General features: G+C 37.2%; 1 protein-coding gene across 1 annotated transcript in view; it reads left to right on the top strand.

Annotated features, from left to right (window-relative positions):
- Window positions 1–25,331, top strand: part of SRBD1 (S1 RNA binding domain 1) — a 222,713-nt gene that overhangs the window by 180,660 nt on the left and 16,722 nt on the right. The window contains exons 17-19 of the mRNA XM_032239455.1: window positions 5,545–5,651; window positions 6,894–7,070; window positions 10,854–11,033. Of these exons, the coding sequence (XP_032095346.1) occupies window positions 5,545–5,651; window positions 6,894–7,070; window positions 10,854–11,033 (464 nt within the window). The remainder of the gene's footprint in view (window positions 1–5,544; window positions 5,652–6,893; window positions 7,071–10,853; window positions 11,034–25,331) is intronic.

Raw genomic sequence — 25,331 nt, 5'->3', positions numbered from 1 at the left:
TTGTCAGGGTTGTCAAAGATCAGATGGTTGTAGATGTGTAGTGATATTTCTGAGGCCTCTGTTCTGTTCCATTCGTATATATATCTGTTTTATTACCAGTACCGTGCTGTTTTGGTTGCTGTAGCCTTGTAGTATACAGTTTGAAGTTAGGTAGCACGATGCCTCCACCCTTTTTCTTTTTGCTTAGGATTGTCTTGGCTATATGGGCTCTTTTTTGGTTCCATAAGAAATTTAAAGTAGTTTTTTCTAATTTTATGAAGAAAGTCAGTAGTAGCTTGATGAGGATAGCATTGAATCTATAAATTACTTTGGGCATATGGCCATTTTCACAATATCGATTCTTCCTGTCTATGAGCATGGAATGTTTTTCCATTTGTTTGTGTCCTGTCTTACTTCCTTGAGCAGTGGTTTGTAGTTCTCCTTGAAGAAGTCCTTCACGTCCCTTGTAAGTTGTATTCTTAGGTATTTTATTTTCTTTGTAGCAATTGTGAATGGGAGTTCACTCGGGATTTGGCTCTCTGTTTTGTCTGTTATTGGTGTGTAGGAGTGCTTGTGATTTTATCACATTGATTTTGTATTCTGAGACGGCCGAAGTTGTTTATCAGCTTAAGGAGATTTTGGGCTGAGACAATGGGGTTTTCTAAATATACAATCATGTTATCTGCAAACAGAGAGAATTTGACTTCCTATCTTCCTATTTGAATACCTTTATTTCTTTCTCTTGCCTGCTCTGGCCAGAAATTTCAATAACTATATTGAATAGCAGTGGTGAGAAGACATCCTTGTCTTCTGCTGATTTTCAAAGGGAATGCTTCCAGTTTTTGCCCATTCAGTTTGATATTGGCTGTGGGTTTGTCATAAATAGCTGTTATTATTTTGAGATATGTTCCACTGATATTAGTTAATTGAGAGTTTTTAAAAGCATAAAGGGCTGTTGAATGTTATTGAATGCCTTTTCTGCGTCTATTGAGATAATCATGTGGCTTTGGTCATTGGCTTTGTTTATGTAATGGATTACGTTTATAGATTTGCGTATGTTGAAGTTGAACCAGCCTTTCATCCCTGGGATGAAGCTGACTTGATCTTGGTGGATAAACTTTTTGATGTGCTGCTGGGTTTGGTTTGCCACTATGGTGTTGAGGATTTTTACATCAATGTTCATCAGGGATATTAGCCTGAAATTTTCCTTTTTTCTTGTTTCTCTGCCAGATTTTGGTATCAGGATGGTGCTGGCCTCATAAAATGAGTTAGGGAGGAGTCCCTCTTTTCTATTGTTTGGAATAGTTGCAGAACGAATCGTACCAGCTCCTCTTTGTACCTCTGCCAGAATTCAGCTGTGAATCTGTCTCGTCCTGGGCCTTTTTTGGTTGGTAGGCTATTAATTACTGCCTCAATATAAGAACGCCTAAATACAAAAATTAGAACAGATTTAAGTTGATGTATAGATATGGGCTGTTCATGAATTTTTTTCAGTCTGGAATAAATGAAGACAATGCTGTGAGCATATTTGCTACATGGTTGAGCTAGTTTTTTTGAATTTTGATCAAGATTGAAAATACCTTTTTACACAAACAGGTCATTGTGAGTGGTAAGATAATCTTAATAATAATTTATTCGAGGATGATTGGGAATCATCTTGGAAGCTGCCTAGCACAGAATATGAGGCAACTAAATGCAGTATGTCATTCCGGGTTGAATTTTGGACTGGGGAGAAAATGCTATAAAGAAAAATTGGGAAAATTGATGAAATTTGAGCATGGGTTCAATGTTAGGTAATATTATTACATCAATAAGCTTTCTAATTTTAATGATTGTATTATGGGTATGTTATTTGGAAATATACACTGAAGTATGTATGTGAAGGATGGATAATAGTTTTTTTTGTTTGTTTGTTTGTTTTTTACTATTCTTACATGTCTTTTCTAAATTTGAAATTATTTCAAAATTGAAAGTTTAAAAATGTCAAGAGGGATTGTTTTAAAATGAAACAATGTGAATCTGGTTCTTAAGTTCATACATATTGAATACATTATAGGTATGTATGTATTCATACCTATGTCAGTCCTTTTAATAGTCTATTTGATTTAGTTTATTAGTATTTTGTTGAGGATTTTTGAACTGATATTCGTAGGAAATATTAGTTTGTAGTTTTTTTCTTCTTGTGGTAGCTTTGGCTTTGGTATCAGGGTAATGCTGGCCTCATAGAATAGGTTAGAAGTGTTGGCTCCTCTTCTATTTTTTGAAAGAGTTTGAGAAGGATTGGTGTTAGATCTTCTTGAAATGTTTGGTAGAATTCACCAATGAAACAGTCTGGTTCTGAACTTTTCTTTGTTGGGAGATTTTTGATTACTTATTGACTGTACTTAAAGGTTTGTTCATATTTTGTATTTCTTCTTGAGTCAGTTTTGGCAATTTTGTTGTTCTTAGTGATTTGTCCATTTTGTATTCTCTTACCATATATCTAGTTTAATGTATATGGAACAGGAATGCATTTTTGCATTGTGTAAACATATCTAATTTAGTTTTGTGTGAAGTTACATTTAAACCATATAAAATAAATTCTCCATAAAACTGCTTTGCCTTGCATATCTAACCTACAATGCACTTATCATTCGAGCATTCCTGTTACTCCATATTCACACCAGTGTTTGGTATTTTCCATCATTTTCATTTTAGCCCTGTGGTAGGGGTGTTCCAAGTAATTTTGAAGTTTTAACACTGTCACCTGCAAGAATATCATTACCAACAATACATCTGCGGTCCGTCATTTTTATTGTTTTGCACATTTATAAAACCATGTTTTAAATCAAGCTTATTTTAAAGTCTTATGGTTATTATTTTCCATATAAAACATGGCTCAAGTCAAGTCAAGTCAGAGATCACTGACTGGAGTCAACATATTCTCTCAATTTTGTCACTATCAACACTCCCAGATCTGGTAGTTGAGCTTGCCTCTGTATGTTTTACTTCACTATCCTTTTTTCTTATAAGTATAGAGTGATTCGTTTTAAGGGCTGCTTGTACTAAATCAGTTAAGATAAGTACCATTGCTGAGAATTTGAAAATGTTATACTCAATAACATTCTTTCTGAAAAATATACTGAAAGTTTGAAACTAAACTTGGTTGAAAGAATCAGCACTTTGCCAATAGATAAACTTCTCACATACATACTTTGCTTTATAACTCTACCGAGTTATACTCTTTAACCTCTTCATTAATCATCAAATTGACCATCTGTGTCAGAAGATCAAATGAGATGTCAGTGAACCAAATACCTATTCATGGCCAATTTATATTTCTCTCACATGATAGTCTCAGTTGGCTGCATTGTTCATTCCATCGTTCATTCGATGTTAAGGATATGTGCAATATGCTCTGTGTGGTCTATTCTATTCCTTTATTTTTTTATTCTGGTGGCAAGTCACTGAATTAATTTTATGATCTATTAATTGATCATAACCCTCAGTTTGAAAAACATGAGTTTTAACTAGTCAGCATTGTCTGCTGGAGTGTATAGCCTTACAGAAGTGGGATAAATGCTTGACACACGGTCAGGCTTCTGTTTGAAAGGAGGAAAAGGGGGTTGACAACTAGAGGTAGGATAGGCAACCAAGACAATCTGCTGCAGAGACTGTAGCTTACTCATTTAACTGTCCTAAACAACTGGTATGCTTTGCAGTACTGTGTCAACTTGTTTCCCTTAGTCTAATGGCTCCCAACTATTACTCTTCCTTTTTCCAGTTTGTTTGTAGCTTTGAGTTTTTCCTCAGATATTTTTTCTTGTTGCCGTCATTGTGCTTGCCTTTACATTGTCATACTATCTCGTACCCGCTGATTTTAAAAAGTTCCCTTTTCATTTTGCTGCTTTTCATCTGCTTAGACAAAAGACTAGCTTCTTAAAAGCTGTAGCTAAAGAATAACCAAGTTCTTGGTAAGAGCTTAGATTTTACTTTATGATCTTTTTCATGGTGATATTTGCTTATTAGATTTTTTAAATGACATCTAAAATTTTTAGCTGTGGCCCGGCTAGTTACCCATAAGTTATCTCTGAAATACAGAAGTACTCCTGTACCCTTCAGTCTTCCAGAACAAAAACTTCTGCTGTTATTAAATGGTAATAATGTAATCACAATACTTGGGGGCTCTACTATGTTATATTCCTTGTTTTCCTTGATGTATGTTGAAGAGAAATCTGCTGACCCAGAGATCATTAGTTTTAGAATCATGAGTAACATCAAATGTATTCATTGTTGTAACCTAGCTTCAGTTAGTCAACAAATACTTTAAAATATTGCATTTCACCAGTTGTAAATGCACATTTTCTGACATTTTAGCATCTCTGAAATCAGAGTGCAGCTTACAGTTCATGGTGTCCTACAGTTGCTGCTGTCCCTGTGGTAAATCGTGGTGCAGTTTCTGCATGAACTTGGTTGCTAATCCTAGCAACATAACTGAACTGCATAGCTTTCACTGTTTTACTTAACAAGCCATTGAATAATAAACCATTTAAGAACCTTTCAGAAAAGAATAGGAGGTTTGTTGCTGTCCAAAATCTCTTCTGTTAATACCCTCTGTTAAGATTAAGATAGTGCTACTGTCTTCCAAGCTTGTAAGAATGAGCATCTGAAGCTTGAAAGAAAGTCCCAGAGACAACAGAGGATTGCTCTTTTAAGAAATGCTACATTATCAAGGATCTTGATAGCATAAAAAACAATACTTCGTGGAAAACCTTAACACCTATGACTGAATATAAAAGTGATCAGAAGATTTGAACACTGAATGTGAATAAATTTTGAGGAATACCTCAGCCAGTTTAGATTGCTTGTATTTTTCTTATTTGTACATGATATATAGTTCTAAATATACAGTTTCTAAATAAGCCTAAGGAGCTCTTTCAATATTTAAAAAATAAAATTTTAAGCAATAAGAAAGCATGTGTCATGGTTTAATTGACTATTTTCTTCCTTAGTGGTATATAAAATAATGGTGCTTTATATAAATAGTACTATCTTCAATTAGATGAAAAAGAGTTTGATTTACTCTCCAAGTTACTATTATTGTACTACTTCCTATTATAACTTACCTTTTCCTCTCCATAACACTGTAAGGCCATGCATGAGACTATGTCTCATTGTGATCCAGCAGCCACAGTATTATCCAGGAACTTGTTAAAATGAAATTCTTAGGCCCCACCCTACACCTACTCAATGAGAAATCTGGATGTGGGTATGTTAACAAGCCATACAGGTGATTTTAGTGCAAGCTGAAGTTTGAGAACCACTGCTCTGGGCGGAATTTCAGGCAAGGGAAAAATACTGGTACTGTTATATTCAAGTTAGGTATGTGCATAGCTTAAAGAGTAAGAAACCACAGATACCTTGACTTCAGCTTAATTATATCTGCTAACAGTGTGTTTAAGAGAAATGAATAAATTTACAAGGGTGTGTGTTAGCTAATTACCAGTAATACAGGCATAGTAATGGAATAGTCCAAGAACTACATCTCCTTCACTTTTGATTGGTATTTGATCTTTGTCTTTTCAGCATGATTTATCCCAGACTTTACTCAAGGCAACACTGGACAGCGTTGTAGAAGAATGTGTCAGCTTTGTGGGAGTGGATATTAACATCTGTTCAGAAGTTTTGTTAAGGTGAGACAAGTCTGGGGCTAAAGATCACAGAATCTTGAGTTTAACTGGCTCTCCAATCCAAACTCGGCTAGAACAAGGGAACACATGTATAAAGTTGTCAAGTATATAACATCTATGGCTTTATACATTGCTTTAAATAATAAGGGGAAGACATTTAAGAAGAGAATTACAACAGTTCACATTATCATTTTTAATATTCCAGGTCTAAAGTGAAAAGCATATGGTAACCATTGAGTGCATTAGTGTTGCTAATAGAATTTAAATAAGATTAACATGGAAAAGAGCTGTTTCCCACCACATGAGAACAGAGATTTTTTACTAGTTCAGTCTCTTGCATGCATCTGTCAAACCTGGCAGTTACCAAAAGATAAATTCTGAGGGTTCAAGGTATGGTTACCATATTTTTACCCTGATTCCCCAAGAAACCTGTCAAAATTTTTATCATATTAAAATCACATGTTATATACTCTTTTTTTCCCCATGGTTTTAGAAGAGCTGCTATTTTGTTCATAGTTTTGCATTTATTACACAAGTCTGCTAATGCAGCATGAAATTTCCTGATCTGGACCTTTTTCATTAAAACAGGTATAGCAGAAACTATCCCTCACATTTTAAGATGTTGATTTTCTAACATAGCTACAAACATTTCATAATTTTATATATGGAATTTCATAGTAGGATAGAGGTTTTCCGAAATAATCTTTTAATACCAAGCAAACTACCTAATGATACAGTATTTATATATAATTTATACTAACGGTGGCAATTATAGATAAGGACCTTTCTATAGTTCAGTTCTATATTACTGAGAACAGGCTAACACACAAAAAAGGTAGGACAACACAATTGTAGCGAATATAACTTCTGACTCACTTTGTATGTATGCTGAAAAAAAAATAGGCAAAATTGTTACTTTATCCAGAAACATAAGGAATGTGAATAGTATAGAAAAACTCTGAAGAACATTTTTTTCTTGCATCAGGGTTAGCCAGCTTACCAGCAACTTTATGACAGCTCTTGGTTTTGTCATTATTTTTTTATTCTGTTGTCCTTCTTTCCTCTTGGACAACCCTTTCTCTCTTTGTATTTTTTTAATTTAACTCCCTTTTGGATTAATTTAACTTAGACATATGAGGATATGTCATTGCAGTTGTCTTTATGATCCAGATGTTTTACATCATTCTCTTTTCAGATGAGATCTTTGTTTTTTTTAGTGTATCTTTTTTTTTTTTTTTTTTTTAGGCATATTGCAGGACTCAATGCCAACAGAGCCAAAAATATTATTGAATGGCGAGAGAAAAACGGACCCTTTATCAACCGAGAACAGCTAAAGAAAGTGAAGGGGCTGGGTCCGAAATCCTTCCAACAGTGTGCTGGCTTCATCAGAATCAACCAGGATTATATCCGAACATTTTGCAGGTGATTATAAGCATACACTTTGATTCTTTTGTCAACTCCTCTCTTGTTATTGTTACCCAGCCTGCTACTGATTACCGTAAATTCTAAGTGTCCATTGTTCATGCCTTCATTAAGTGTTTAGTGCCTGTCCTTTGCTAGGCATTGGGAATACAGCAGCGAGCAAGTCAGCAAATTCTGCATTTTCATGGAGTTGTATTTTAACATGTGATACAGACAAAAAGCAAACTAGTAAAATCAATAGTTTCAGATGGCAAGAAGTGCTATAAAAATTAAAGCAGGGCTATGTGACACTGTCTTAGGGGAGTAATACAACTACTTTAGAGCCATTATTTTTTAAAAATTTATTTCACCAGAGTTTGAGTGAAATGAAGGAGCCAGCCTTCCAAGGATCAGAAGGAAAGCATTCCAGGCAAAGTGAACACTAAGTGTGCATAGTCCTAAGGCAGGACCAACTTTGGTGTATTCAGGAAATGGGGCAAAGGCCTGCACAATTAGAACATAGCAAATGGGAAGGACTGGTACAAGATAAGGTGACGATTGTGATTTCAAAATGACCACTTTATATTGCCATAGCTGTTCCCTAAGCATAGGTGTGTTTTCCAACTCCCTCCTCACTGAAAATGGACCAGACATTAATTATCAGTTGTGTGGATCAAGAGCTAAATTTCCTTACTTTCTAATCCTGGAAACACAAAAGCTTGTTAGATAAACTTCTTAGCATGGTAAAATCATGAAAGAATAGCTTTTTCATATCTGCTACTTTGGGATTACCTGCTTATTTCTTATGTATTTTTTTCTTTTGACAAAATTATAATAAAGGTTATATGGAAGATAAACTTTATTCTGGAAAAGACTGATTAAGCCTCACTAGAATACATTATAAAGCTGTGGTAATTAAACAGTTTGTTTTTGTTGTAGAAATAGCACAGAATAAGGTCTGAAATCCACCAAAACATAGTTAAAATTTAGTTTATAGTAAAGGTGACATTTCAAATGGTAGGGGAAAATTGAATAATTATCTAATAAATGATATTATGACAACTGGTAGTAATTCAGTATGTGTGGAGGAAGCTGTAGTCCCCGTATTCACTCCTATACCCAAATAAATTACAGATTTATCATAAACTTAAATGTCAAAAAAAAAGTAAAACTGTAAAAGTACCAGAAGAAAACATGGGGAAATCTTGCAGAGCATTAGAATGATAGAAATTATTTCTAAATAGATCATGAAACCTAGATGCCAGAATTGAAAAAAACTGAAGATAAAATGATCCTGTTTTTGTTAGTTTATATGTTCTTTGAACACTTGGCTAGAAAACTCATAGGCTGGGCACAGTGGATCACCTGAGGTCAGGAGTTCATGACCAGCCTGGCCGTCATGGCGAAACCCCGTCTCTACTAAAAATACAAAAATTAGCTGAATGTGGTGGTGCTCATCTGTAATCCCAGCTACCCAGGAGGCTGAGGCAGGAGAATCACTTGAATTCAGGAGGTGGAGGTTGCAGTGAGCTGAGATCATACCACTGCACTCCAGTCTGGGTATCTATCTCAAAAACAACAACAACAGCAAAAACAACAACAACAACAACGAAAAAAAACACCAAAAAACTCACAGTATAAAGTAAGAACAAAAAGTAAAAGATGCCACACAAGTCTGACTTGAAATAGTTTCTTGTATGTTGCTTCCAGAAAGTAAATTTAGAGTTATGTCACCCTGTATGTATATGTTTATTATTTCAAAAATGTATATACAAGGGATCAGGCTCTACAACTATTTAAAATTAGCCTTACTTGTTTCCGTCTTCTATGTCTCTTTCCAAATTATTACATATAAATTTCTATTTTCTATTCTTTATATTGTCTGCATAATATTTAATTGTATGGATGGGCTGTAATTTAGTCTAATCAGTGTCTTATTGATGAACATTTAGCTTGTTTTAAACCCTTGTATTTTTCCAGCTGATAATTAGGTACTTCAAGATTTGTGACTGTTACATCTCCTGAATAGTTCATACATTTATTCAGAATGGAATATTGCTACCACATTTAATGTTTTTTGTTTTGAAAGTTATTTGCTAGCAATGTTAGTATATTTGCCTTTTCAAAATATGCCTGGTATTTTATTTAATTTTTATACTTTGTATGACATTTAATTTTTGATGTGGCTCTTGGAAACATATAGCTAGATTTCATGGTTTTACTCAATCTGATATTAATACATTCATATTTGTTGTATTTATGTATACATTTGGGCTTATTCTTTCTATGTGTTTTTCCTTCATCATGTTTTCTGTTAATTCTTTTCCTTTTATGCTCTTTATTAGATTTATTAGTTAACAAATTTCCTCTGTTCCTCTCCTTGTTTTCCCATGTCATCTTTGTCTCTCCTTACTGATTTCAAAGTTGTACCTCTTCTGTTCTTTTGATGATCATCCTTAAATTTGTTTTGAACTGACCTCTGGTGTTAATAGGCGTGTCTGTCCTCTTAGAGAAGGCTAGAAACAGGAGCCTTCCCAACGATAAGATGACTTGGGATTTTAGTTTCAGCCTGTCTCCCTCTTCTCTATGTATATATCTGTATCTATATCTACCCATATATATATAATAACATGTATCTCTATATAATATTCTATATCTCTATATCATATCTATATCATATAGAGAGAGATATAGATACAGATATAGATAGCTATAGAAAGAGAGGTATCTATAGGTAGATATACAGAGAGCATATATTTATATGTTATTATAATTTATGGTTTTTATACCTACCACTTTCTTGTAGTTCATATTAATCATTTTTCTTTGATTTATTGGTGTTTGTTAGAGTTTATCCTTAAGAAATTCTTTTTAGAGAGGTCGTTTGGGTTATTCTTAAGTACTTATATACCTGCAAATGATTTCAATTTGCCCCCCTGTTCGAATGTAAATTTCACTAGGTATGTGATTCTAGATACAAAATCATTTTCTCTCAGAACTTTTAAGGTATTGTTCCACTGTGTTCGGATATCTGGTGTTTTCCAATGAGAAATCTGATGCTAGTCTAATTCTAGATCTTTTTGAAGTATTGTTTTAATTTTCTCTCTTGAAAGCCTTTTAGAATTTTAAAAATTATTTATATTCTTGGTTTTTTTGAGACAGTTTTTCCTGGTGTTACACAGACTGGAGTGCAGTGGCAGGATCTCAGCTCCCTGAAACATTTGCCTTGCAGGTTCACGCGATTCTCCTGCCTCAGCCTCCCAAGTAGCTGGGACTACAGGCATGCACCACCATGCTGGGCTAGTTTTTTTATTTTTTGTAGAGACAGGGTTTCATCCTGTTGGCCATGCTGGTCTTGAACTCCTGACCTTAGGTGATCTCCCCGCCTTGGCCTCAAAAAGTGATGGGATTACAGGTGTGAGCTACCACGCTTGGCCAAGTATGAGTCTTTTTCTGTTCATCCTATTCTACACTCAATAGATTCTTTGAGAGCTTGTTTTTCTTAGCTCAGAGAAATATTATTATTATTTTATTTCCCTTTATTTTCCTCTTTTCTCTCCTAGAATGCCAATTATATAGACAATCAGTTAAGAATGTTTTTGGCTTTAGGTAACAGAAAGCCCTTTTACCAGTGATTTAAACAAATAAGTTGTACTTTCTATGAAATGAAAGATCAGAATCTGGTTGCTGTTGTTGTATATTTGTATGACAAAGAAATAAGCACATTTTAATTGGAAGACTTTTCTGCCCAACCTTCCTTCCTTTTTTAAAATGTGTTTTGTTTTTTTTCCTGGTTTTACATAGTCAGCAAACTGAATCTTCAGGCCAAATTCAAGGAGTTGCTGTGACATCTTTAGCAGACGTTGAGGTCACAAATGAGAAGCAGGGCAAAAAGAAGAGCAAAACTGCAGTGAATGTTTTACTGAAGCCAAATCCTTTGGACCAGACTTGTATTCATCCAGAATCATATGACATAGCAATGAGGTAAGTCTGAAGTCCATGTGAGAATTCTCCATATCCGGAGTGAGTTTTTTACAGCAAATGGCCTTTGTTTTGGCATAATGGAAACTGAAAAATATGACCCTGTTTAACATGACAACATTTTTCAGAAGTTTCGCATTGCTGAGTTATGTGGCACATTATTTTATTTCAGTGAGGAATGAAACCATTATTCCTGGAGCACTGTCAAGCTAATAAACCCTGATACTAATGGTGAAGTGTGTGTAATGGAAATTGCATGGCACTCCCCTCTGTTTGTTTTGGAAATTAACAAGACACAGTTGACTAGCACCTGGCATAAAACTTGTGCTTTTCTGCAGATAAAACCCTTTTGACAATAAACAGCCAACTCAGCTTTCTTAAGTAATACTATCTTTATTGGTTATTAGAATCTAAGAAATGATGTACTTTTAATGAGCATACATTAACAGAATGACATGAGGGAGGCTTTTGAGTATAAGAGAAGTTTAAGGCATAAAAAGAAAAAACTTTTTAATAGCATATTTAATTAGTTTTAAATGTTTTTAATTAGTTTGAAAATAGTGACTTGCTATATACCCAAATTTTTTAGATTCTTACTGAATTATATGACAGTATAACAAATATAGTGAATATTTTAACTTTTATTGAATCTAAAATGAAGTTTTTAACTTGTTTTAAAATCACTTATTTTTTTATTATTTTAGTAAGTGTCATTAATTTGCTTTCTATTATTATTATTATACTTTAAGTTCTGGGGTGAATGTGCAGAATGTGCAGGTTCATTACATAGGTAATACTTGCCATGGTGGTTTGCTGCATCCATCACCCTGTCATCTATATTAGGTATTTCTCCTAAGGCTGTCCCTCCCCTAGCTCCCCACCCCCGCTATCCCTACCCTAGCCCCCCAGCCCGAGACAAGCCCTGGTGTGTGATGTTCCCCTCCCTGTATCCATGTTTTCTCATTGTTCAACACCCACCTATGAGTGAGAACATGCAGTGTTTGGTTTTCTGTTTTTGTATCAGTTTGCTGAGAATGATGGCTTCCAGCTTTATCTGTGTCCCTACAAAGGACATGAACTCATCCTTTTTTATGGCTGCATAGCATTCTATGGTATATATGTGCCACATTTTCTTTATCCAGTCTATCATTGATGGGCATTTGGGTTGTTTCCAAGTCTTTGCTATTGTGAACAGTGCTGCAGCAAACATGTGTGCATGTGCCTTTATAATAGAATGATTCATAATTCTTTGGGTATATACCCAGTAATGGGATTGCTGGGTCAAATGGTATTTCTAGTTCTAGATCCTGAGGAATCGCCACACTGTCTTCCATAATGGTTAAACTAATTTGCACTCCCACCAACAGTGTAAAAGCATTCCTATTGCTCTACATCCTCTCTAGCATCTGTCATCTCCTGATTTTTTAATGATCGCCATTCTAACTGGCATGCGATGGTATCTCATTGGGTTTTGATTTGCATTTCTCTAATGACCAGTGATGATAAGCTTTTTTTCATGTTTGTTGGCTGCATAAATGTCTTCTTTTGTGAAGTATCTGTTCATATCCTTCACCGACTTTTTGATGGGGTTGTTTTTTCTTGTAAATTTGTTTTAGTTCTTTGTGGATTCTGAATTTTAGCCCTTTGTCAGATGGGTAGATTGCAAAGATTTTTTCCGATTCTGTTGGTTGCCGGTTTACTCTAATGATAGTTTCTTTTGCTGTGCAGAACCTCTTAAGTTTAATTAGATCCCATTTGTCTGTTTTGGCTTTTGTTGCCATTGCTGTTCGTGTTTTAGTCATGAAGTCCTTGCCCATGCCTATGTTCTGAATGATATTGCCTAGGTGTTCTTCTAGGGTTTTTATGGTATTAGGTCTTACGTTTAAATCTTTAATCCATCTAGAGTTGATTTTTGTACAAGGTGTAAGGAAGGGATCCAGTTTCAGCTTTCTGCATACAGCTAGCCAGTTTTCCCACCACCATTTATTAAACAGGGAATCCTTTCCCCATTCCGTGTTTTTGTCTGATTTGTCAAAGATTAGGTGGTTGTAGATGGGTGGTGTTATTTATGAGGCCTCAGCCCTGTTCCATTGGTCTATATATCTGTTTTGGTACCAGTACCATGCTGTTTTGGTTACTGTAGCCTTGTAGTGTAGTTTGAAGTCAGGTAGCATGATGTCTCCAGCTTTGTGGGGGTTTTTTTCTTCTTCTTAGTATTGTCTTGGCTATGTGTGCTCTTTTTTGGTTCCATATGAAACTTAAGGAGGTTTTTTTTTTTCCCCCAGTTCTGTGAAGAAAGTCAGTGGTAGCTTGATGGGAATAGCATTGAATGTATAAATTACTTTGGGCATTATGGCTGTTTTCACGATACTGATTCTTCCTATTAGCATGGAATATTTTTCCATCTGTTTGTGCCCTCTCTTATTTCCTTGAGCAGTGGTTTGTAGTTCTTGAAGAGGTCCTTCACTTCCTTTTTTATTGTATTCCTAGGTATTTTATTATCTTTGTAGCAATTGTGAATGGGGGTTCACTTGTGATTTGGCTCTCTGTTTGTCTGTTATTGGTGTATAGGAATGCTTGTGATTTTTGCACATTTATTTTTTATCCTGAGACTCTGCTGAAGTTGCTTATCAGTTTGAGAAGATTTTGCACTAAGACAATGGGGTCTTCTAAAATACCTAGGAATACAACTAACAAAGGATGTAAGGACCTCTTCAAGGAGAACTACAAACCACTGCTCAATGAAATGAGAGGACACAAATAGACAGAGAAACATTCCATGTTCATGGTTAGGAAGAATCAATATCACAAAAATGGCCATACTGCCCAAAGTAGTCTATAGATTCAATGCTATCCCCATCTAGCTTCCAATGACCTTCTTCACAGAACTGGAAAAAACCACTTTAAACTTCATATGGAATCACAAAAGACCCTGCATAGCCAAGACAATCCTAAACAAAAAGAAAAAAGCTGGAGGCATCACACTGCCACACAACAAACTATACTACAAGGCTACAGTAATCAAAACAGCATGGTACTGGTACCAAAACAGAGACATAGACCAATGGAACAGAACAGAGACCCCAGAAGAAACACCACACATCTACAACCATCTGATCTTTGACAAACCCAGCAGAAACAAGCAATGGGGAAAGGACTCCATGTTTAATAAATGGTGCTGGGAAAACTGGCTAGCTATGTGCAGAAAGCAGAAACTGGACCCCTACCTGTCACCTTACACTAAAATTAACTCCAGATGGATCAAAGATTTAAACATAAAACCTAACACCATAAAAACACTAGAAGAAAACATAGGCAAAACCATCCAGGACATAGGCATAGGCAAGGACTTCATGACTAAAACACCAAAAGCAATGGCAATAAAAGCCAAGATAGACAAATGGGATCTAACTAAACTCCAGAGCTTCTGAACAACAAAAGAAACCATCATTAGAGTGAACCAGCCACCAACAGAATGGGAAAAATTTTTTGCAATCTACTCATCTTACACAGGGCTAATATCCAGAATCTACACAGAACTAAAACAGATATACAAGAAAAAAACAAACAACCCCATTCAAAGATGGGCAAAGGACATGAACACTTTTCAAAAGAAGACATATATGAGGCCAAAAAACATGAAAAAATGCTCATCATCACTGGTCATTAGAGAAATGCAAATCAAAATCACACTAAGATATCATCTCATGCCAGTTAGAATGGTGATCATTAAAAAATCTGGAGACCCAGATGCTGGAGAGGATATGGAGAAAAAGGAACACTCTTACATAGTTGGTGGGAATGTAAATTAGTTCTATCATTGTGGAAGACAGTGTGGCGATTTCTCAAGAATCTAGAAATAGAAATTCCATTTGGACCCAGCAATCCCGTTACTGGGTATATACCCAAAGAACTATAAATCATTCTACTATAAAGACACATGCACACATATGTTCATTGCAGCCCGACCGAAATGACCATCAATGATAGACTGGACAAAAAAAATGTGGTGCATATACACCATGGAATACTATGCAGCCATAAAAAACGATGAGTTCGTGTCCTTTGTAGGGACTTGGATGAATCTGGAAACCATCATTCTCAGCAAACTGACACAAGAACAGAAAGCCAAACACCATATGTTCTCACTCATAGTTGGGTGTTGAACAACAAGAACACGTAACTCAGGTAGAGGAGCATCATACACTGGGAGCAGTTGGGAGGGGGTAGGGGAGAGACAGTCGGGGTGGGGAGGGATAACATGGGGAGAAATGCCAGATATAGTATGTACCTAAAGTAAAATAAAAATAAAAAGAAATAAAGGTATTCAATTAGGAAAACAGAAAGTTGAACTGTCTCTATTTGCAGACGACATGACTATATATTTAGAAGATCCCACTGTCTTGGCCCAAAATCTCTTTAGCAAAGTCTCAGGATACAACATCCATGTTCATCATGGATGTTGGCCTAAAGTTTTCTTTTTTAGTTGAGTCTTTCCCTCGTATTAGTATCAGGATGATGTTGGTGTTGGTCTCATAAAATGAGTTAGGGAGGATTCCCTCCTTTTGTATTGTTTGATACAGTTTCCGAAGGAATTCGGCTGTGAACCCATCTGGACCTGGACTTTTTTTGGTTGGTAGGCTATTGATTGCTCCCTCTATTTCAGCCCTTGTTATTGGTCTATTCAGGGTTTCAGCTTCCTCCTGGTTTAGTCTTGGTAGATTACAAGTGTCTAGGAATTTATCTATTTCTTCCTGGTTTACTGGTTTATGTAAGTAGAGCTGTTTTTAGTAATCTCTGATGGTCATTTGTCTTTCTGTGGGATCAGTGGTGATATCCCCGTTATCGTTTTTTTATTGCATCTATTTGATTCTTCTCCCTTTTCTTTTTTATTAATCTGGCTAGAGATCTATTTTGTTGATCTTTTCAAAAAACTAGCTCCTGGATTTATTGATTTTTTGAAGGGTTTTTTTGTGTCTCTAGCTCCTTCAGTTCTGCTCTGATCTTAGTTATTTCTTGTCTTCTGCTAGCTTTTGAGTTTTCTTGATCTTGCTCCTCCAGCTCTTTCAATTTTGATGATAGGGTGTCGATTTTAGACCTTTCCTCTCTTCTCTGGTGGGCATTTATTGCTATAAATTTCCCTCTTAACACTGCTTTAAAGGTTTCCCAGAGATTCTGATAAGTTGTGTCTTCATTCTGGTTGGCTTCAAAGAACGTCTTTATTTCTGCCTTCATTTCATTGTTTATCCAGTTGACATTCAGAAGCAAGTTGTTCAGTTTCCAAGTGGTTGTGCAGGTTTGAGTGTGTTTCTTGATCCTGAGTTCTAGTCTGATTGCACTGTGGTCTGATACACTGTTTGTTATTATTTCTGTTCTTTTGCATTTGCTTCCAATGATGTGGTCAATTTTAGAGTAAATGCAGTGTGGTGCTGAGAAAAATGTATATTCTGTGGATTTGGGGTGGAGCATTCTGTATATATCTATTAGGTCCACTTGGTCCAGCTTTGCATTCAGGTCCTGGATATCCTGGTTAACTCTGTCTCGTTGATCTGTCTAATATTGACAGTGGAGTGGTGAAGTCTCCCACTATTATTGTGTGGGAGTCTAAATCTCGTTTTAGGTCGTTAAGAACTTGCTTTATGTATCTGGGTGCTCCTGTGTTGGGGGCATATATTTAGGATACTTAGCTCTTCCTGTTGGATCGATCCCTTTACCATTATGTGGTGTCCTTCTTTGTCTCTTTTGATCTTTGTTGGTTTGAAGTCCATTTTATCAGAGACTAGGATTGCAATCCCTGCTTTTTTTTTTTTTTGTTCTCCATTTGCTTGGGAAATCTTCCATCCCTTTATTTTGAGTCTGTGTTTGTCTTTGTATGTGAGATGGGTTTCCTGAATACAGCACACTGATGGGTTCTGACTTTTTATCCAGTTTGCCAGTCTGTGTCTTTTGATTGGGGCGTTCAGGCCATTTACATTCAGTGTTAGTATTGTTATGGGCGAATTTGATCCTGCCATTTTGTTACTGGCTTGTTTTCTTTCTCATTAGTTTACTCATTTTCTTCATTGCATTTTTGGTCTTTGCCAACTGGTTTGCTTTTGCAGTGACTGGTACTTGTTCCTTTCTGTGCTTAGTGTTTCTTTCAGGAGCTCTTGTAGGGCAGGTCTGGTGGTGACAAAATATCTCAATAGTTCCTTGTCCATAAAGGATTTTATTTCTCCTTCACTTACGAAGCTTAGTTTGGCTGGATTATGAGATTCTGGGTTGAAAGTTCTTTTCTTTAAGGATGTTAAATATTGGCCCCCACTCTCTTCTGGCTTGTAGGGTTTCTGCCGAGATATCTGCTGTGAGTCTGATTGGCTTTCCTCTGTGGGTGGCCTGACCTTTCTCTCTGGCTGCCCTTAGCATTTTTTCCTTCATTTCAACCCTGGTGAATCTGATGATTATGTGCCTTGGGGTTGCTCTTCTTGAGGAATATCTTTGTGGAATTCTCTGTGTTTCTTGAATTTGAAATTTGGACTGCCTTGCTAGGCTTGGGAAGTTCTCCTGGATAATATCCTGGAGCGTGTTTTCCAGCTTGGATTCATTCTCCCCATCATATTCAGGTACAGTGATCAAGCGTAGATTAGGTCTTTTCACATAATCCCATATTTCTTGGAGGCTTTGTTCATTTCTTTTTACTCTTTTTTCTTGTCTTGCCTTCTCTTTTTATTTCATTAAGTTGATCTTCAATCTCTGATATGCTTTCTTCTGCTTGATCGATTCAGCTATTAAAACTTGTGTTTGCTTCACGCAGTTCTTCTTGTGCTGTGTTTTTCAACTCCATCAGGTTGTTTATGTTCGTCTCTAAGCTGGTTATTCTAGTTAGCATTTTGTCTAACCTTTTTTCAAGGTTTTTGGTTTCTTTGCATTGAGTTAGAATGTGTTCCTTTAGCTCAGAAAAATTTGTTATTATCCATTTCTAGAAACCCAGTAGCGCCTCCACAGGCAGACAATTCACCTAATCAAGCAGCTCCCTGACACCACAGCCAGGTAAACCCAGAAAGATGGGGAAAAACCAGCGCAAAAAAGATGAAACCAAAGACCAGAACTAGAAGATCTCTGTATTTCTGCATCTCTCTCGCTGGGTGTTGTTTGCTGGAGTTGTGCCTAATTGGCCATCTTGGATCTTCAAATCTCCCCTTTATTTCTTTTTCTTGCCTGAGTGCCCTGGCCAGAACTTCCAATACTGTATTGAATAGGAGTGGTGAGAGACGGCATCCTTGTCATATGCTGGTTTTCAAAGGGAATGCTTTCAGTTTTTGCCCATTCAGTATGATATTGGCTGTGGGTTTGTCATAAATAGCTCTTACTATTTTGAGATTTTGTTCCATCGATACCTGGTTTACTGAGAGTTTTTAGCATAAAGGGCTGTTGAATTTTGTTGAAGGCCTTCTCTGCATCTATTGAGATAATCATATGGTTTTTGTCATTGGTTCTGTTTATGTGATGGATTATGTTTATGGATTTGCATATGTTGAACCAACCTTGCATCCCAAGGATGATGCCGACTTGATCGTGATGGATAAGGTTTTTGATGTGCTGTTGGATTCAGTTTGCCAGTATTTTATTGAGGATTTTTGCATCAATGTTCATTGTGGATATTGGCCTGAAATTTTCTTTTTTAGTTGTGTCTGTGCCAGGTTTTGATATCAGGATGATGCTGGCCTCATAAAATGAGTTAGGGAGGATTCCCTCTTTTTCTGTTGTTTGGAGTACTTTCAGAAGGAATGGTACCAGCTTTTCTTTGTACCTCTGGTAGAATTTGGCTGTGAACCCATCTGGTACTGGACTTATTTTGGTTGGTAGGCTATTTATTGCTGCCTCAATTTCAGACCTTGTTATTGGACTATTCAGGGATTTTACTTCTTTCTGGTTTAGTCTTGGGTGGATGTATGTGTCCAGGAATTTATCCATTTCTTCTAGATTTACTGATTTATTTGCATAGAGGTGTTTATAATATTCTCTGAGGGTAGTTTGTATTTCTGTGGGATCAGATATCCCCTTTGTCGTTTTTTATTGCAGCGATTTGATTCTTCTCTCTTTTTTTCTTTATTAGTCTGGCCAGCAGTCTAATCTATTTTGTTGACCTTTTCAAAAAAACCAGCTCATGGATTCATTGACCTTTTTTGAAGGTTTTTTTGTGTCTCTATCTCCTTCAGCTCTGCTCTGATCTTAGTTATTTCTTGTCTTATGCCAACTTTTGAATTTGTTTGGTCTTGCTTCTCTAGTTCTTTTAATTGTGATGCTAGGGTGTCGATTTTAGATCTTTCCTTGTTTCTCTTGTGTGCATTTAGTGCTTTAAATTTCCCTTTACACACTGCTTTAAATGTGTCCCAGAGATTCTGGTACGGTGTGTCTTTATTCTCATTGGTTTCAAAGAACATCTTTATTTCAGCCTTCATTTCATTATTTACCCAGTAGTAATTCAGGAGCAAGTTGTTCAGTTTCCATGTAGTTGTGCGGGTTTTGAATGAGTTTCTTAATCCTGAGTTCTAACTTGATTGCACTGTGGTTTGAGAAGCTGTTATTATGTTTTCCATTCTTTTGCATTTGCTGAGGAGTTTTTTACTTCCAATTATATGGTCAATTTTAGAATAAGTGAGCTGTGGTGCTGAGAAGTATGTGTATTCTGTGGATTTGGAGTGGAGAGTTCTGTAGATGTCTATTAGGTTCACCTGGTCCAGATCTGAGTTCAAGTCCTGGATAGCCTTGTTAATTTTTTGTCTCATTAGTCTGTCTACTATTGACAGTGGGGCGTTAAAGTCTCCCACTACTATTATGTGGGAGTCTAAGTCTCTTTGTAGGTCATGAAGAACTTGCTTTATGTATCTGGACTCCTGTATTGGGTGCGTATGTATTTAGGATGGTTAGCTCTTCTTGTTGCATTGATCCCTTTACCATTATGTAATGCCCTCCTTTGTCTCTTTTGCCCTTTGTTGGTTTAAAGTTTGTTTTATCAGAAACTTGCAACCCCTGCTTTTATTTTGTTCTCCATTTGCTTGGTAAATCTTCCTCTATCCCTTTATCTTGAGCCTATGTGTGTCTTTGCACGTGAGATGGGTTTCTTGAATACAGCACACCAATAGGTCTTGACTCTTTATCCAATTTGCCAGTCTGTGTCTTTTAATTGGGGCATTTAGCCCATTTACATTTAAGGTTAATATTGTTATGTGTGAATGTGCTCCCGTCATTTTGATGCTAGCTGGTTGTTTTGCCCATTAGTTGATGCAGTTTCTTTGTAGTGTTGATGGTCTTTACAATTTGGTATGTTTTTGCAGTGGCAGGTTCTGGTTGTTGTTTAGCTCTTCCTTCAGACGCTCTTGTAAGGCAAGCCTGGTGGTGACAAAATCTCTCAGCATTTGCTTGTCTGTAAAAGATTTTATATCTCCTTCACTTATGAAGCTTAGTTTGGCTGGATGGGAAATTCTGGGTTGAAAATTCTTTTCTTTAAGGATGTTGAGTATTGTATCCCACTCTCTTCTGGCTTGTAGGGTTTCTGCTGAGAGTTCTGCTGTGAGTCTATGGGCTTCCCTTTGTGAGTAATCCAACCTTTCTCTCTTGCTGTCCTTAGCATTTTTTCCTTCATTTCAACCCTAGTGAATCTGACGATTATGTGTCTTGGAGTTGCTCTTCTCAAGTAGTATCTTTGTGGTGTTCTCTGTATTTCTTGAATTTGAATGTTGGCCTACCTTGCTAGGTTGGGGAAGTTCTCCTGGATAATACCCTGAAGAGTGTTTTCCAACTTCATTTCATTCTCCCCTTCACTTTAAGGTACACCGATCAAACGTAGATTTGGTCTTTTCACATAATCCCATATTTCTCCAAGGCTTTGTTCATTTCTTTTCACTCTTTTTTCTCTAATCTTGCCTTCTTGCTTTATTTCATTGAGTTGATCTTCAATCTCTGATATCCTTTCTTCTGCTTGATCGATTTAGCTATTGAAGCTTGTGTATACTTCATGAAATTCTCTTGCTCTGTTTTTCAGCTCCATCAAGTCATTTATGTTTTTCTCTACACTGGTTATTTTAGTTAGCATTTTGTTCAACCTTTTTTCAAGATTCTTAGTTTCTTTGCATTGGGTTAGAACATGTTCTTTTAGCTCAGAGAAATTTGTTATTACCCACCTTTTGAATCCTGCCTCTGTCAATTTGTCAAACTCATTCTCCTTCCAGTTTTGTTCCCTTGGTGGTGAGGAGTTGTGATCCCTTGGAGGAGAAGAGGCATTCTGGGTTTTGGAGTTTTCAGCCTTTTTGCACTGGTTTCTTCCCATGTTCGTGGATTTATCTGCCTTTGGTCTTTGAAGTTGATGACCTTTGGATGGGGCCTCTGAGTGGACATCCTTTCTGTTGATGTTGAAACTATTTCTTTATGTTTGTTAGTTTTCCTTCTAACAATCAGGCCCCTCTGCTGCAGGTCTTCTGGAGTTTGCTGGAGGTCCATTCCATACCCCACTTGCCTGGGAATCACCAGTGGAGGCTGCAGAACAGCAAAGATTGCTGCCTGTTCCTTCCTCTGCTAGCTTCGTCCCAGCAGTGTACTTGCCAGATGCTAGCCAGAGCTCTCCTGGCTGAGGTGTCTGTCAGCCCCTGCTGGGAGGGGTCTCCTAGCCAGGATACACGGGGGTCAGAGAGCCACATGAGGAGGCAGCCTGTCCCTTATCAGAGCTCCAGCGCTGTGCTGGGAGATCTGTTGCTCCCTTCAGAGCTGTCGAGCAGGGACATTTAAGTCTGCTGGAGCTGTCCCACAAACTTCCAGGGTACTTTGTTTACATAGACGAGGTTAAAACCGCCTACTGGAGCCTCAGCAGTGGTGGACACCCCACCCCCCACCAAGCTTGATCATCCCAAGTCAGCTCAGACTGCTGTGCTGACTACGAGAATTTCAAGCCAGTGAATCTTAGCTTGCTGGTCTTCTTGGGGGTGGAACCCACCGAACCAGATCACTTGGCTCCCTGGCTTTAGCCCCTCTTAGGGGAATGAACAGTTCTGTCTCGGTGGCATTCCAGGCACCACTGGGGTATGAAAAAAAAAAAAAAACTGCTGTGGCTAGCTCAATGTCTTCCCAAACAGCTGCCCATTTTTATGTTGGAAGCTGGGGGTGCTGGTGTTGTAGGCACTGGAGGGAATCTCCTGGTCTGTGGGTTGTGAAGACCATGGGAAAAGCACAGTGTCTGAACCAGAGTGCCAGAGTGCCAGCAAAAGTCCCTAACAGCTTCTCTCAGCTAGGAGAGGGAGTTCCCTGGCCCCTTGTGCTTCCTTGGTGAGGTGACGCCCCACCCTGCTTTGGCTGGCCCTCCTTGGGCTGTACCCACTGCCTAACCAGTCCCAGTGAGATGAACCAAGTACCTCAGTTGGAAATGTAGAGATCACCTGTCTTCTGTGTTGCTCTTGCTGGGAGCTGTGCGCTGGAGCTGTTCTATTTGGCCATCTTGCCAGAAAATCTAATTTGCTTTCTTTTAAAAATGTTTAAAATTAAAAAGACTATAGTACATTATAGAAAACTTAGAAAATAGAAAAAAGAAGTGAAAAATAATGTTCTGTCAACATCAAACTGGTTCCTGGTTTCCCCAAAAGTTTTATGATGAAAAAATTTAACCACAGAGAAAAATTGGGGAAAAAGTTTTTACAGTGAATTCCTGTATACCCACACCTAGATTTTATCATTAACATTTATTTTACTGTATCTGTTTTTTCCACATATCTGCCCATCTGCTTGTCCATCCATCCAATTTTTTTGGTTTTGTTTTTGAGACAAGGTCTTGCTGTGTCACCCAGGCTGGAGTGCAGTGGTGTGATCTTGGCTCACTGCAACCTCCACCTTCTGAGTTCAAGCGATTCTTGTGCTTCATCCTCCTGAGTAGCTGGGATTACAGGTGTGCTGCACCACAATCCGGCTAATTTTATCTATTTTTTATAGAAACAGAGTTTTGCTATGTTGGCCAGGCTGGTTTCATATTCTTTATTTTAATAATTACTCTGAATTTTGTTGACGATGACTTTATTCATGACTTAGAATGTACAGAGCACTGTGGTAGGGGCTGAAGTATATAAAAATGAATAGAGGTGATTATGCTCTCAAGTAGCCTAATAACTCCTTTACGTTCACAGATGCCATAATAGTCCTGAACAATTAGAAAGTACCCTTTGTGAAGCACAAAGGTTGTTCCTAGGAAAAAGAACTCATTTCCAGATAGGGATTCTTGTAAGGTTTTATGCGGAAGGATACATTTAGGCTAAGTTTTTAAGGATTTCATTCTGTAGAAAGGCATTTAAAAGATTGGAGACAGAAAAATATAGCTCAGGCCAGCTTGGGAATAGTTAATGGGCCAGTACAAACAACTTTCATTGACTATTTCCTCATTACCAGGCATGTTAGAAGCATCATCATGTTTAAACCTCACACAGCAATGCCGTGAGGTTGGTACTATTATTATTCCCACTTCTTCAGGTATACAGAGTCTCAGATAGGGTAAGTAAATTGTCTAAGCTAACTTAGCTGGTGGAACCAAGATTTGAACTAAATCTGTGACGCTTTAAAGCTTGAGCTCTTAACTAGGCTACAATGAAAAAGCTAGCTTGCAGCCAGATTTTAATGAAATCATAATGGTTTTTCCAATTAAAGGCATTGTACCCTAAAGATACTTTGTGTTATTCTGCACAGAAAAGTAACAGGGCTTGTGTTACATGTGCTTCTTAAGGGAAAAAAAAAATGAGTGTCTGGAATATGCTGTCTTTGAGTGTTATTCTCTATCATCACGTGGCTGAAATTAGACACTACCTTTTCTTTCAAGAAAACATTACCCTCTCCAATAAATGAAACTTTACCTATTTATTTTATTAAGGGATATGTAGGAAATGGATTCTTCTCTAGAATATGTAGAATTTTATGCTGTTCTGCTGCAGATGTGCTGTTTCCCGAAGAATACTGCACTAAAAATAATTCCCTTCCATCATGTTTTTTATATGAGACATGTGCATTTCAAAGTAAGCAGCTTGATAGTGAGCACATTTACTATCTTGTTATTTTAGGAGAGGAGTATGGTACAGACCAGGAATAGAACGTTCATCCTAGAGCCAGAACAGGGTTTTCAGCAAGAGGATAGAGGTAGAATGTCAATTAAATATGGCAAGAGAACGCACATTATAGAAGATATAAGGGGAACATGGGATTCAGAGTATTGCTATACACTGTTGCTACAGATAGATTTTCCCTCAATAGTTCTTTGAAGCCATTCTATTCTAAATTCCTTTTACTTGTTTCAGGGTCTTCTAACATTCACCTGATGACTTCGCTTCTTATCTCACAGAAAAAATTCAAAACTACTTTACAGTCCTGTCCTTAGATTGTCTCTGTATTTTTACCCATACCGTCCCATCCTTCCCTGTGCTACTTCTCCATGTCTTGATTCCATTTCCTTCCCCACCCTAACTTCTCCCAGGTTGCTGCTGAGTACTCTTGACCTCAGCCATTGTCTTGATCTCTGTGTCTTAATTGCCTCACCTCTAAATGTGAGAGGTGGGGAAGTGGCAGTGAATAAGGTATTTTATAATTGCTTTATGAAGCTTTATGACTGTCTCTTATATCTTTAATGTCTTCACTTCTTTCATCATTTTTGCCCAGAGATGTGTTATTGCTAGCGTCTCCCTATTCCTCACTCCCTAAAAGCTAGAAGCTGTAGCTACCTTTTATCTTACTTTCCCTTAGACCTTTTAACCCATTGGTCCCTCTTTTCATTGCCGAACCTCTCAGAACTATCTGCTTGTAATTCTTTCTGCCTGCTTTCTCCTAGTCCCTTACAGATTAGCTTCCATCCTTACCTCTCTTCTGAAATTATTCTCTCAGCTAATGAGCAGTCACCTCTTTCCATTCTTAACTTGTTTACCCATTCTGCCACATTTGACACTATCAACTTACCGACCTTGTACCATGACTTTTATATTCTGTCGTCTCTGGTTTCTCTTTCTCCTCTGGCCCTGTGGTTGTATATATTCTTCAAGCATTTGACCTTTGTCTTCTTTTCCACTTGTTCCGCATGCTCCCTTGGATGATTCTACCCATTCACATGACCATCTGTATCTCTTACCTGTCCATATCATTCAAATCCTATGTCTTTACATCCCTCGTCCAGGCCTTTATAAGCTCTAGCCCAACCTTTTCATTTGTCTGTGAGAGATTTTCTCATGAGTATCTTAGAAATGGAAACCTCAATATATCTATAACTGAAACTTGTACCACCCACCTTTGTCTCTCCCTTTACAATTC

Source organism: Sapajus apella, unplaced genomic scaffold (assembly GCF_009761245.1).
Source record: "Sapajus apella isolate SASKATOON/1434 unplaced genomic scaffold, GSC_monkey_1.0 scaffold44, whole genome shotgun sequence".
In the NCBI taxonomy this organism is placed as follows: domain Eukaryota; kingdom Metazoa; phylum Chordata; class Mammalia; order Primates; family Cebidae; genus Sapajus; species Sapajus apella.
This window is presented reverse-complemented; position numbering and strand designations above follow the sequence as displayed.